Genomic DNA, 14,013 nt, shown 5'->3' with positions numbered 1-14,013 from the left:
GCCAGGTAGAACAAGAGACCTGCTCCATCCAAGAGTGAGTCTGTCTTGGCTCCATTTTACTCTATCTTAGATCTTAATGTGTGTTTTATGAGCCATGTGGAACAGCCCCTGTAAAGGTGTTTAATCCTTCAAAACCACTATCATGGCATAAAGTGCAGAGAGAGCTGAATCCTTTGGGTTGAAGATCATGATAATTTGCTTGACCAGCAAGTGTAATCTGTTTTTCATGAGGGTGCATGCTTTGTTATTTGTTTATTCTACATTGTGTGTTTTTAAGGTTGAGCTGGACACATTTAAACACAACTTCAAGTGTTTGTGTGCGACTTCAGCACCCTTCTAGCAGAAGCTGTGTGAGTGGGGGTGGCTGAGCCCACACAGAGCCCATTAGTTGCAACTTGTGGGATTGTGACCATGAATATTGATGGTAGTGTTATCAAATAGTTCATCATAACCAGTGTCCCTGTCCTCTCACAGAGATCCAGTGGCAGAATTCCCGTTGACGTCAGGTACTGACCACAAATATCTGAATAATAATCCAGCTGTGGCAATTTTGCTTAGGAACGACAGAAGTTGTATCACATACACCACAAGTATGTTTTATTCAGTTGTAACAGCAGAAGTGTGGCAAGAGGTCACCCAGCAGGCCATTACTTGCAGTACTTTGCAAATCTTGTGATTAGCTCAGTTTAGGTGCTACTAAACTCTCTGTGACTTCAGTGAGGTCTGCTTGGTGCCTTAATCTTTGTGAGGTACATACTATAGGATAGATACAGTTACAAGAGGAAGCTGATACGGGAATAGTAATAATAGTGCATACTTTGTGAAGTTTTGGGAGGATGTAGAGACCCTTGTTGGGGGTTTGGTTTCCTTGTGGAGGTCACAAACATAGAAATATGTACAAAGAACTGGTACCTGCCCCAGAGAGGATAGCTTCTAAAGAAGCAGCAGCCAGTGCTCTCACTTATCCTTAATTACCATCCACTGGCTAATTTCATATAACAATTGTGCCATAATCTGGTTGTTAAGGAAGACAGCAGCTGATGTCTGGAGGGGTGTGCTGCTCAGAGGCCAGTCAACCCTAACCAGATAGCCCAGGTTGGAGGTCCCACTGCCGTGTCCCCTGCTCCTGGTCAGTAGCACCCAGTGCTCCTGGGACATTTGAGTGAAATCTGGTTGAGGAAGGAAGGAGCCTCTTGGGCTCACCGAGGGTTTTGTCCCTCAGTAGAAGGTCAGTCTCAGTTCTCCAGATGACCTGACTCTTTTTCAGGACCTTTAGGAGCAAAACGGCTTCTTTCATGGCTCCTTGTGTCCCTCTGTAAGTAGCCAGCTTCTAAGGAGGGTGAAGCTGGGAGCGGGATTGAACAGTGTTAGTGCATGGATGTGCCTACCCAGGCACTTACCACTTTGTTCAGAAGAGCATGTCTGTGCTCTTCCTGAATTCACTGCTCAGTTTGACAGGAAAATCCAGTAAGTGAGAAGTCAACTCATGGTGCAGGGTATGAGGAAGTTCTCAGTGAATTTTGGAACATGTGGGACGCTTTGCATTTCTCCCATCGCGTCCCATCTGACCGTGCTGGGGCAGCTGTGTGCAGGGCAGCTGCCCTGCACTGGCTCCCAGCCCTACAGCTTAGGTGTTTGGAGTAGTCTGTTTGTGGGGGGGCAGAAAAAATATCCCAAATGATTCACCACAGAGGGAGGAGTTGCAGTTGCTAAGCAGAGAGAATGGGGGAATAGGTGCACCTCCTGGTGCTCACCTCTGCTCCCTTCTGCTTTCTGACTTAATATTCTGTGATTTTGGTGTGGATTACTCTAGGTCATTTGTGTGCTGGGAAAAGTAGGATTGAGCCAGAGAAGCTGCTGAGAACTAGTAAGATTTAACAATATCCTGCTTTATCTTAGATCTTATTTCTCCCTCAAATTGCTTGTATTTCCTGCCAACCCCCCTGTATTACAGCTCTGTAATTCTGACGAGATGATAGTTACGCTGATGTATTTCACTCCCCGTTTAGCTGGTGATAATTTTTTGTTTTTCCTCCCTGTAACTTGGTCATCTTCTTAATTAAATTGTATTACAGTGGAAAGCCAGTTCTGAAGTGTGAGAGAGGCCAAGTCTTCCTGTGATATAGCCTACTGCAACTCTGTTGCTTACATTTGTACCATCAGTGAGTATAACTAAATTTTGTAGGGGAAAAGAGATACAAAGGATTATAATTGTACCTGACCTGTTAGAGAGGTTTTGAGCAAGGAGATGGTGTTCGCTTTTTAAACATTTTTCATGCTCTCTCTTGCAAGCTGTAGTTTAACAACACATGGTGATTCCTTTGTAGGTGTGTGGAGAGAAACAGCGCTTTGAGAAGCTGATGGAGCACTTCCGAAATGAAGACAACAATATAGACTTCATGGTGAGGGCTATTTATCACCAGCAAACGTTGGTTTCAGTGTTTACTATGTCTGGTCCTGCTGTTGTGGGCAGAGATGTATTTGTCTTCTTATCCTTAGCCTAAAATTAACACAGTAAAATGTTTTATATTCCAAACTATATAATATGCATTTCATTTTTAGCTTCTGTTCAATTCAGTTATCTTCAAGAAATGCCTTGTTACCATACTGCAGGTAAGAGGAAAGCGGCCTTTTGGTCATGTGTGCTATTTCGCTGTGGCAAAGCAGCAGCTTCTGCAACATCAAAATGTGTATTCTGTCTGTGTGCCAACATCCTCAGAGTCACAGACAGGGAAGTGTGGCAGAGACTCACTGCAGCTGCTGTCTGTCCTTATCTGCTGATAAATATAGCAGTAGTTTGCACCACTTTTAGTTCCTCAGTGTGCATATGCATGATTATTCACCAAATCCACTTCCCTTGGAGCACAAGAGGGAACGGCAAGAGAGGAAGCTCTGGCTGGCACCCACAAACACCAGCGCCAGCTTGCATGTTGGCATCGCGTGAAAGGCAGAGGTCGTGACAGTGAGGATGAGCCAGCTGCTTATGTGTCTGGTATCAAAAATGCTTCTGTATCCATTTTTTTAAAGTCTAAGGCAAGTGAGTGCTCCTGTCAGAAGTGTGAGAAATTTAAGTCCTATTTTTAATAAGAAAACAAATGCTGGCATGGTCAGTGCAGCCTCCCTTGTGCTGCTCATGCTCAGTGCTTCAGATCTGATGTGATCCTCTTCTGAGGTGAGAGCAGAGTAGGAGGGCTTTAATCCGGAAGCCTCTGTTAAATATCTGTGACACTTCATCCTGGTTTAGTGCTGAGCTTTGTGTTAAAGACCTCCTTCTGCCAGAAATTAGGTGTTAAAGCACCCAGTGTGGTCTTTCCTACAGGCTTTGTACACTCCTGCATCAGTGGCTTGCAGCCCTAATGGCCAAGGCAGGCTCACACCCTTGAGGGGACAACAGAATAAAAAGGAGGTGGTGTGAGCAAGATAGAATGGTCTCTTTCTTCTGTTAAAATAAAAAGTTAGTGATCCTTGCAATTTTACTCTAGTTAGCAAGCTGCTCTCAGTAACTCTGACGCGTTACAGTCAGTTTTGTTCCTTGTTACTGCAGTCCCAGTAAGGACATGTTGGTAGTCACAGTATACATTAAGTATTCTCAGATGTACCTACAGTTTAGTCTGTAATGTAGCAGAAAGATTTGTCAGTCCTCAACATCCACTCTTAGTCATTTTTCCTGTGCTTACAGGGAGGGGTAATCGTATTTGGGGAGTGAGAGAATAGCACAGCTTGGAGCAGCCTGGAAGCAAGAGGGTGGCAGCAGCCTGCAGCCAGCCAGCTTGCTGTGAGCTGTTTTAAAAATAAAATAATCCCTCATTGTTATTTAAGATATTAATTAGAGCATTGTAAGGATATAGTAGGGAATATTATATTGCATGTGAGATTATAATGCATGTGAGTGTGTGTCCGTACAAGCCTTTGAATAGTCAACATCCAGACGGCATGTGAGAAAATTGCCTGGTTCTCTCAGGCCATAGGTTGAAGGTAGTGATGAAATTTGCTTGAAAAAGAATAAATACGGGTTTTTTTAGGTCTTGCCCAAATACTAATAAAATCTGCATCTTTGGGCTGCTTCCACCAGCTATGGGCTTGACTCTGACAAGCCTAAAGCTAGAAGAGAGCGCTCATGACAAGCGATTTGGCAATCCTCTCCTTGTCACCATCTGGCCCTAACGAGCTCCACATGCTGTGCTCGGTGAGCGCTAGCTGGCAGGCGCACTTCAGCGGGCACATGGGGAGCACTGCGGGCCCTGGCGCTGTGGGAGCCTGTGGGTCACACCAGCTGTGCCCAGGGCAGGCATCCCTCCTTTATGCAGGTCAGGATAAAATGGGTGCCAGAGCCCAGGCCCCAGGATGTTAAGTTAAAGCTCAAGTAATTCAAGGAGTTGCAACGACTGAACATAAACAAAGAGCTGTTCCCTCAGGACCCGGCTTTCACACTGCCCTAAATGGAGAAGGCAAGAGCTGTCTTGGAAGCTGGAGCTGGAAGGGGCTGTGTTTAATTGCATGGATCGAGAGGGAGGGAAGAGCAACAAAAAGGCAAAAGTATTTTAGAGAAGGTCCCTGTTGTTGACATTCTCTTCATTTTAAAAGCAACTTTCTTAGATTAATTTTCTTTGTCTTGATAAATTCCTTAGTGGTGTATGTAAGGATCTGAGAAAGGAAATGAGAATTTGGCCCTAACGTTGTGAAAGCCAAAGCAAGTATAACAAAAGCACTTTTCAAATAGGGGAATTTGGCTCCGGGTGATATGACAGGAGAGCAGGGTTCAGCCGGCGAGGGCCAGTACCAGCACCGGGAGGAAACAGGGTTCACCACAGGAACTGGAAAGGGCCCCGCAAAGACTCAAAACCTGGAGATAGGTTTCCAGCTGCATGGATGGGATTGTTCATGTAAGAGATGCGTACACACTGAGAGGTGGGGATGAGATATCACAGGGGTTCCACGATGAGTCTCTAGACCATCTTCCTCTCTTCCTTGAGGTTATCAGTGTTATGAGTCTCACAGCTTTGCATTATCTAGGGTTGAAGTCCTTTTGGAAACAGAGTGGTTAAAGCTGATCAGTTCTACATGGGAAGATGTAGCTGAAAGATTTTGGCTGACCTGTGTTGGGTCCCTGTGGTCCCACTTACTCCTAAGCTGGGTGGTACTGGGCAGTTTGGCTGGGAAAGTTTCTATGGCAGCTCAGCAGCTGCTGGGACTTCCGGCTGAAAGGAGCAGCTCAGGGCATCCTGGACAGACCTGTAGTCAAAGGCCCCCGTACAGCAGATGCCTGCCGATGAGTTTATCCTTTGGGCCCTGTAAGAGATGACAGAAAATTCGCCAATTTCCTGTATCAAACTGGTGATCCAGCGAGAGGCCTTCAGTTTGTTCTTCCCACAAAATGACCCACAGATGTGGGGTCTCCTGGAGACTTTTCCTGCAGGTAGAATCAGGTTGCTTCTTTTTTATCTTCTCAGGTTCATTCTGGAAATCTGGGAAGTATCTCAGTAGATGTTGAAAAGCTGGTTACTACCCCTGTTGCAGTGTTGTTAGCAGGGTAGGGTTATGCCCTTGAGAAGCCCAGGAAGGACCAGGCAAACCCTCTCTTAAAGCAGCTCAGAGGGCAATAGACATGATGATCTGTGAGCTGAAAGAGGGCTGGGGAAATTTGGGCAGAGCAGGATCTGGCTGTGCCTTACATTCAAGTAAAGGGCAAACCTTTTGAGATTTGTAGCCCAATTCCTGCTGCTCTGCAGGAGGTTTCCCTCACTGCTCATACCGCTGGTGACCTGCTTCACCCTTTGCCTTTCCTTCACTGTGTTGGGACGTGTTTGGATGCCAGCTCCTATGATCTGGTTCAGTTACCAAATCACAGCTTTGGAAATATGATTTTTGCAAACAACAAAGTGCCTTTTGTGAAAGTCCGTTTCCTAAGCTAGGGATTCCAGTTGCAAAATTAATCTCACTTTTACAGGCCTTCGTAGAGATGGCATTACTTTCTTAAGAGCTTGTGTGCTTGTACAATGTCTGGCCATGCAAGCTGTAAAGGTAGACTGCAGACATGACTCAATTTCTGGAACCCATGTTTCCCTTTATCACAGCAGATGAACACTCTGTAAGCCCCAGTCCAGCACCGACTTGGAAAAGACCTGCAGAATAGCAGATCAGAGTTTCCCCTCGTAATAACTGCAAGGAAACGTGGTCATTCGTTGTGTCTGACCCTCTGATGCCCCCTCTCATGTGCAGCGTTTTTCCTTACAGGTGGCCTGCATGCAGTTCATCAACATCGTTGTCCACTCGGTAGAGGACATGAACTTCAGAGTTCACCTGCAGTACGAATTTACGAAGCTTGGCCTGGACGAGTACTTGGACGTGAGTATGATCTGGGTCTCCACTACCTTGCAGCAAGGATCTGTTCCCCAAGGCTGGGCACGTGTGAGCCAGGCCCACCTGCAGCCATGGTGGGTCCACACCACATCCCCCAGCTCTGCCATTGCTCAGCCTAGCCTTAAACCTCCTTAAAGCCCTCACCCAAGACCTTTTGGGAGGGCAGAGCAGGGTTGTCCCATAGTCTTTGCTAAAAATGCCGTCCCTTGGCTGCTGACTGGAGGCTGTGGCCTGGAGCCATCCCTGCAGAAAGAAAATCAGCTGCAACTGACTGCAATTACAGACTGGGAGCTAAATTTTTAGCTTTGCCTTATAACAAAGGGAGGATGAACCACAGTCGTCCTCGCCCATGCCACGTCCCTGACCTCCAGCTGCAGGCTACACGCCTCCTGTTGACCCCAGCTCAGGTACTTGCCAGGGCCCCCTCCATCTCTGCATGAAAAAATCCTCGTTTGAGTTTTCTCCTGACAGTCAGGTGTTTTCTGGTGTCCTCAGGGAAATGCTCTGTTTCTGAAGAAAGCTGCTTTTATATTTCTCGTTCTTGTATTTTTCTTTCTCATCCTGTTCCTGCCCTTGGGAGTGCACATGAACACAGCACTGGTGTTGACAAGGGATTGATCTGTCCCTGCTGACTTCCACTCAGCAGTAACCAGGAGAGAGGTTTTCTGCTGTCTGCAAGAAGTAATTTGTACATGGTGATACTGAGCACAGGTCTGTTTGGGGTCCCAGGAAGGCAGAAACCCTGCAGTCCATTGGGAACAGGCAGAGCATTTCAAAACGTGCTATGGTGTTATCTTTGGAGATAAAGCATGATCATTTTGAACACAGCAAACCCCAACGCAAGGTCAGCGAGAGCAATCGGAGGATTTGCTCCAGGCCACGTGGCTGCTTTGAACCCAAACACAGGTCTCACCTCTGCCTACTGGCCACTGAACTGGTGACCACCATGGGCAGCCAGAAGGCCAGCCCCGCTGGCTGCACACCTCCCTGGCCTCGCACTGTCCCAGAGCTGGGACGTGGCATTCAGAGCTTGCCACAGTCAAGGAGCAAGCACAGAGGAAAGCAGTAATATTCTCTGTAGTAACAGAAGATAAGATGCTGCTTAGCTTTATTTGAAAGGTCTGGATTTTTGGTCTGAAAAAAATGACTTTATTATTTATGACCCCAGCTAACATTACATTAGTGAAGTGTTGTCCTGGCTGTGATGGAAGTGGCCTGAGCTCACACTGCTCTCCCCACCCTGTTTGCTGTCTGTGTCCCTCTTGCTGTGAAGGGCTGCCAGTGCTGAGTGACACGCTTGTCTTCTTGGGTTTGCAGAAACTGAAACACACGGAGAGTGACAAACTGCAGGTGCAGATTCAAGCTTACCTGGATAACGTTTTTGATGTAGGAGCTTTACTGGAGGATGCTGAAACCAAGAACGCAGCCCTGGAAAGAGTTGAAGAACTGGAAGAAAACATTTCCCATGTTAGTACCACACTTTGTCACCTTTGCCTCTGAAGTAGTTCAGAGCCTGCTCTGTACATGGGCTTTGCTATGGCCCATTTTGGGAGGTGGAAGCACAGACACAGCAGGGCTACAACCTTTAGAGTGAGATTCACTTAGAAAAAGCCTTAGGACTACTATGCTTCTGCACTGGGGGCATAATCAGGTATTTGGCAAATGAAGGAATCTGGGAGATCTTGGGCAGGTAAACTTCCTGGGTGCTTTCATGCTATATTTTGAACCTCATATTCTGTGTGTTTAGTTTTCTGGGTGCTCCGCTTGCTGCACGGATTTGTTCACAAGCTGTTTGTTGACCTGATGAGAAAATGTCTTATTCTGTCATTTTATTTACTCTCCTATCTGATGCAACCCCTAGTTTCTTACAAAGTGGTAGCATTGCCTTGTTAATATGGGGCTTGACACAGTGTTTCTGTGTACATCAAGGGACAGTTTGGCCTGTGCTGTGCAGTATCTGTCTGTCTCACTGCTTAGGTGGACAAAGCTGCAGTGCTCGCACACCTCAGTAGCATCGGCCAGTTTATCCCCCAAAGCTGCCATGAGCTGGGAGGGGATGACCACCTGTGCCTGGGGGCCAGCTGAGCAGAGGTCCCCCAAGGCCCTGGTGCAGCAGGTTTGCAGCTTCAGAGGCTTCAGCTTCAGTTTGGCTGCATTTCCAGGTGGAGTCATTTGGTGCATGGAGCCTCTGTGCAAGGTTATCTCGTAAGCTGGGAAAGCTAATTTACATAGAAATTGCAAATTCCTCAGCAATGCAGTACTGGTAAATAGAGCAGATAAGCACCCCATCAGTGTCTTAAAACACATTACTGGGCTTAAGAGGGAAAGGACTGAAAAAGAGATACTCAGTGCTTGCTCAATTCATTGTTTGCTCACGGCTTTTCTGTCCCGTACCTTCTTATTGTCAATTACTGTAGTCCAGAAAACATGGCTTGGCTTTTTTAAAATCAAAATGTTTTCCATAAATTAAAAATCATAAAAGGGTTATCATTCTCTTACAATTCCTATATTGCCATCACTTAGAATAAATATGTTCTTAAAACAACTTGCTGTGCAGTATTTGCCCCTCTGAGATGCCTTTTTGCTAGAGACAAGCTATTCAGTAGAAATGGCAGTGTTTGCTTCATAGATCTCCTTCTAGCTCTTTAGAAACTTAATGGCTTACTCTGGTGGCAAATTTTTAAGGGCTGTTTCTGATCTAGTTACATAAACTAGACTCATCCGAAGAACATGGACATCATTTTCTGTCATGTGTTGACAGAAATACTAATAATAGAATTACGGAAGTTTTATTTCAAAAACACAGCAACCAGTCCCACCTCACCGCTGCAGCCGTGCCTGAGGCAGCGTGATCGGTGGTGATGGAAAAAGCCAGAAAGAACTGCGAGGCTTTCAGATCTCAGGGCTGGCAAAAAATAAAAATGGATCAGAAGACAGTGGAAGGAAAAAAGAAAATAAACTCTTTCATTCATAAATAATCAAATTAGCCTCTGTGTGAGAGGTGATATTTATACATTCCACCATTTCAGCATCTATTTGGTTTGCTATAGTGCCATTGTGGTATTCTGTGGGGTTTTGGGGTTTCAGATCAGACTTAGTGTGTATGAAAACAATTGCATTTTAAGTGCTTTATTGTAGAGTAGGCTTTATTAACCTGGTCAGGTTCATAGCTACATTCCAGCCAGGTTACGTGCTGGTCATAGCTGAAGGATAGCATTCTTCATCAGAATAACCTTCAGCAGGGCACTCAGTGCCCTCTGATCACATGCAGGAACCCTATCTCTTTCCAAAGAAAGACAGGATTTGGTGGAAGATCAATAATTTACCATGTACCACTGCACCAAGTGTTCCTGACATTTTGGTTGATAAAACTACTGTTACCCACTTAAATAATCTATTTCTCTTTTTGAATGATAGTTATCTGAAAAACTCCAAGATACGGAGAATGAAGCCATGGCAAAGATTGTGGAACTGGAAAAACAGCTTATGCAAAGAAACAAAGAACTGGATGTGATTCGGGTAAGTGCAATGGGAAGGCTCTGGCTGGATGCCACGCTTCAGGGGAGCGATCTGCTGTGCACTTGGTGTATGGGAGGTAATGACTCCGGGACAAGTGACTTCTGGTAGCTTCCTAATTCTGAACCTACGACAGATTTCAAGTAGAGTTACTTGCGCATGCACTCAAAGATGGACATAAAGCTCTTTGAACGTGCCAGCATATCAGCGAATGTGGTACATCTTAGCGCTCTGGTCTGTAGCATCGCTATTTGGAGCTTTGCACATGTAGGTTGGCTGTGGAGGGACATTCAAGGTGGACCTGGAGTCCTTCTTGGGCTGCACAGCTGCAGGACAGGAGTGAGTGCCCTGTGTCTGTGCAGTCAAGCACAGCCAGCTTTCTGTGCACAATCCAGACTCATTACTTCTTAGTGTACAAACTTAGTAACAAAAATATTAATGTAATATTAACTAACTTCACCCTAAATGTCATCCGAAAGGGTGGCTGCTTCTAGGATTCCTTCGAAGGGTCTGCCCTGGGTTTGTGCAGACACAATCTCCTCTCTAGATCAGGAGCTCTGTTCCTGCTTCTCATTATGGGCCAACATCTGCTTATACATAGAACAACCAACAACGTGGCAGATAATCTGCTGAAGTCAAAACTGAGGTAGTGTACCAATGCTACATATTCAAGACTAGCATAAGAAATGAGAGACATCATGAAAAAGCAATGATGAGGAGTTCTGCACCCCCAGGTGTTGGTGCCCATGGGTGAGATTTCTCCCAGGACTCAGTATTGTACACAGCCTTGCTGCTACCTTGGGAAAAACACAAAATGAATTCTTCCTCACCAGTGAAGACATGCTTTGCATCAGAGCTCATTGTTAGATAGAGCCTGGCGCAGTGACCATCCAGTGGCAGGCTATTCTTCTGTTTCTGGCATTGGTATTCTGTTCTGTGAATACAAGTGCAAATTCCTTGTTTCTGTGGCATTATCAGGAAATCTACAAAGATGCAAATACCCAGGTTCACACCTTGAGAAAAATGGTGAAAGAAAAAGAAGAAGCCATCCAGCGACAGTCAACACTGGAGAAAAAGATCCATGAACTGGAGAAGCAGGGAACCATTAAGATCCAGAAGAAAGGTGATGGTGACATCTCTATCCTTCCTGTGGCTCTGGCCTCTGGTATGGTGCCGGCAGGGTCAGAGGCTGGGTCTGGAACATGTGTTGCACCAGTTGCTGGAGCTGCATCTTCAGTACCATTGCCACCACCTCCACCACCATTACCCGCCTTAGCAGCGGCATCTGAGGCAGGTAAGAAACATTTTGTCCCTGACACGTGGGCTGGTTGGGAGCTGAAGCTGGAGTTTGTTGTGCTGGGGACAGTCACAGCAGCCTTACGCTGATAAAACCACCTTCAGTTGTAATGACCCTGCAGGTCGTGGCACCTTGCAGCAGCTGAGGATGCTGAGGTCCCCAGCTCTGTTTGCACTCTCACTCTCTGGGTGGCTCCCATTTTTGTCTGATCCATTTCTGAGCCCTTCAGTCAACATTAAAAAATACTGGTTTCTTTCATTAGGGTAGTTTCCTCCCACGTTAATGCACTGTAGTACTTTGGGGAAGGGTGCACTAATGCTTGGGCCAGTCTGGTGGTGAAGAGGAGATGTATAGTGGGGGATAAGGTGGATGTTGTGACTTTTTCTGAGTGTGCTTGTACTATTTCAGTCTGTGTTCATGGAAATACCTAATTTTTCCTTAATCTCGTAGTGCAAAACGGTCCTGTGTCAGTGCCGATGTCACCTCCACCACCGCCTCCACCGCCGCCTCCACCGCCGCCACCACCGCCTCCTCTCCCAGGTCCAGCTTTGGAGACAGCTCCTGCAGCTCCGCTGCCTCCACCACCCCCGCCGTCAGCACCCCCTCTGCCCGGCACAGCCTCTCCCACCGTGGTGTTCAACTCAGGGCTTGCAGGTAAAACACCTGTCCATCTCTCTGGCGTGCTGCGGGTCACTGGCAAAGTATGCAAAGGCAAGGTCAGGGCACATCAGCTAGAGCGGACAGGGTGGGACTTAGTCACCTGTTATCTCTTACTGGTATTAGAGCCGGAAGGATTTATAAAAGGAAAGAGCATTTATCAAGCAAACAGTTTTGGTTTGGTCTGGAAGAGATGCCTTCTTCAGTGAAACTAAAGCTATTGCCAAAAATATTTTTCAAACATGATCATTTTTGGCTTTAAGCAAACAAAATGTGGTTTTGAAAGAAACACAAAGCTTCATGGTTTTGATTTCTTCTGAGAATTTTGTGAAGAAATATCTGTGCAAACAAATGGTAATTTTTTGGAAGGAAGAAAGAATTTACTTGACCATCTTCAGTCATGTTTTTACGCACTCTGACGTATGCCAAGCATCTCGGGCAGCAAGTGAATGCTAACTGGCATCACACCACTCCCCCTCCCCAGGAAGTCTCAAGAGCACTTATGAGCCCAGAAAGAGAGACTGAGGAGCTCTGATTAATCGGGGTTTTTTTAATTTTTAAACTGATTAAGTATTCCAGCCTTTCAAGTTTCCTCTGAAAGCAAAAAGCGTCATGGAACTCAAGGCTCCCAGAGCATATTACAACAAATAAAAAGCACAGAAGGCGCAACACAGCTGAGTTTACAGGCTGATCCTCCCTGGTGGGTTTGGCAGAGCAGGCAGTGGTCATTTGGCATGCGGTGCACAGTGGCAGGGGTGCTTGGATGTGGCCGTGGTGGGGCTTGGAGGGCTGCCAGGGGCACAGGAGCTGCTGCAAACAGCAGGATTTGTGCCACCAGGTGCCCAGACACCAAACTTTAGCCCCACATCCTTGTGGCATTAGTTGGGGATGGGAGCAGTGGGGCAAGCCCTGCTTCTGCACATGGCTCCTGTGAGCTGCATGAGTGGCAAGTGGCAAGCCCTGAAGCAAGAGCTTCTCACTTAGGTGCTTGAGTGAGATGCCCAAAGCCGAGTGGGATGGGTATTTTGTTCTTCAGTGGGTTAGGAGAGGGAAAGAGATGGAAAGTGCCTTGTCTTGGTCCAGTGGCTGCACAGAAAGGAGCGTTGGCAGAAACCAGGGCAGGAACTTTGTCTGGGTCAGAGGGAGTCAGTGAAAGAACAAATTTGCTTTTCTGACCATTGCTAACATTTTTTTCTCTGTTCTTTCTGCTTCCTGTTAAGATGGGCCAATCAAGCTCTTCTGTAGGTTGCTTTCTGCTAAGTATTTACCTACTTCTCCGCGTTCCCCTCTGTGCTGTGCCTGTGTGTGTCTGTGTGGACTTGTGTCCTGTGATGGGGAGGCAGGGGGAAGGCTGGTGCAGGGGTTTGCTGGCCAGAGCCGGAGCATGTGTTAGCTTTGGGGATGCTGCCAACCATCAGGATTTGGCACCCAGGAGACTCTGATTCAGCAAAGCACTTCAGCAAGTAATTAAGATATGTGGTTTCTTTTGAGCCATCCTCAAGCTGCACTCTCTGCACTGGTCACACCAGGGATGGGCTTTTCCCAAAGAGGCCAAGTGTGAAGCTGCAGTAGTTCTTGCCAGTGGCGAGTACCCTCTGCGGGGCCTGGTCCCCAGCGTGACCACATCCCCACTGCGCTGCTGGCAGCGGCATGATTCCTGGGAACATCATCTTGCCAGGTCTCTGGAATGGAGGAGGAAGGGAAATTTTAAGAGGTTTTGATTAGCTGTGTCAGGAACTGGCCCATGAGGCAGTTAGCTTCCTTTCCTGTCCTGAAATAACCCAGGAGCAGTTAATAATCTATTCTAATGTATGCACAAGTGGAAATGTTGTTTGGTTTGGTTTTTTTAATGGGTGTTTCAGATGGAAAAAGCAATTTATTTTTATTTTAGGGATTATTTTGAAGTAACCACATTAATTAAATAAAAATTAAAATTCTGTTTAGATGAGCAGAAGTCAATCACGTGTGTTCATGTCTTCTAGTTGGATATGTATAATTCCCAGAATACACAGCTGAATATTGTGTATATTCCCTGTTGTTCACTTATGGTTCTTTTTCAAGCAAATACTCTTGCCAGTAATTTATTCTTTTTGATGTCCCTGCAAAATGAGCACGAGCATGAAAGGGTCATGGACACACAACTTGATTCTTGTTTTTAAAGTGGGATGACAAAGTGAGAGAAA

The 14,013-nt window shown here is 46.2% G+C and overlaps 1 protein-coding gene across 8 annotated transcripts in view; it reads left to right on the top strand.

Moving 5' to 3' along the window:
- Nucleotides 1–14,013, top strand: part of FMNL2 (formin like 2) — a 144,823-nt gene that overhangs the window by 116,135 nt on the left and 14,675 nt on the right. For 5 of the 8 annotated variants that reach the window (XR_003991434.1, XM_030486173.1, XM_030486175.1 and 2 more), the window contains exons 10-16: nt 2,328–2,402; nt 6,235–6,345; nt 7,678–7,827; nt 9,778–9,879; nt 10,855–11,170; nt 11,624–11,827; nt 13,051–13,071. Coding sequence is in view for 7 of the 8 variants with exons in the window: in XM_030486173.1 (XP_030342033.1) it covers nt 2,328–2,402; nt 6,235–6,345; nt 7,678–7,827; nt 9,778–9,879; nt 10,855–11,170; nt 11,624–11,827; nt 13,051–13,071 (979 nt within the window). In the remaining variant the exon portion in view is untranslated. The remainder of the gene's footprint in view (nt 1–2,327; nt 2,403–6,234; nt 6,346–7,677; nt 7,828–9,777; nt 9,880–10,854; nt 11,171–11,623; nt 11,828–13,050; nt 13,072–14,013) is intronic. The other 3 variants (XM_030486178.1, XM_030486179.1, XM_030486177.1) reach the window with 1 other exon arrangement.

This window comes from Strigops habroptila, chromosome 5 (assembly GCF_004027225.2).
Source record: "Strigops habroptila isolate Jane chromosome 5, bStrHab1.2.pri, whole genome shotgun sequence".
Classification (NCBI taxonomy): Eukaryota; Metazoa; Chordata; class Aves; order Psittaciformes; family Psittacidae; genus Strigops; species Strigops habroptila.
This window is presented reverse-complemented; position numbering and strand designations above follow the sequence as displayed.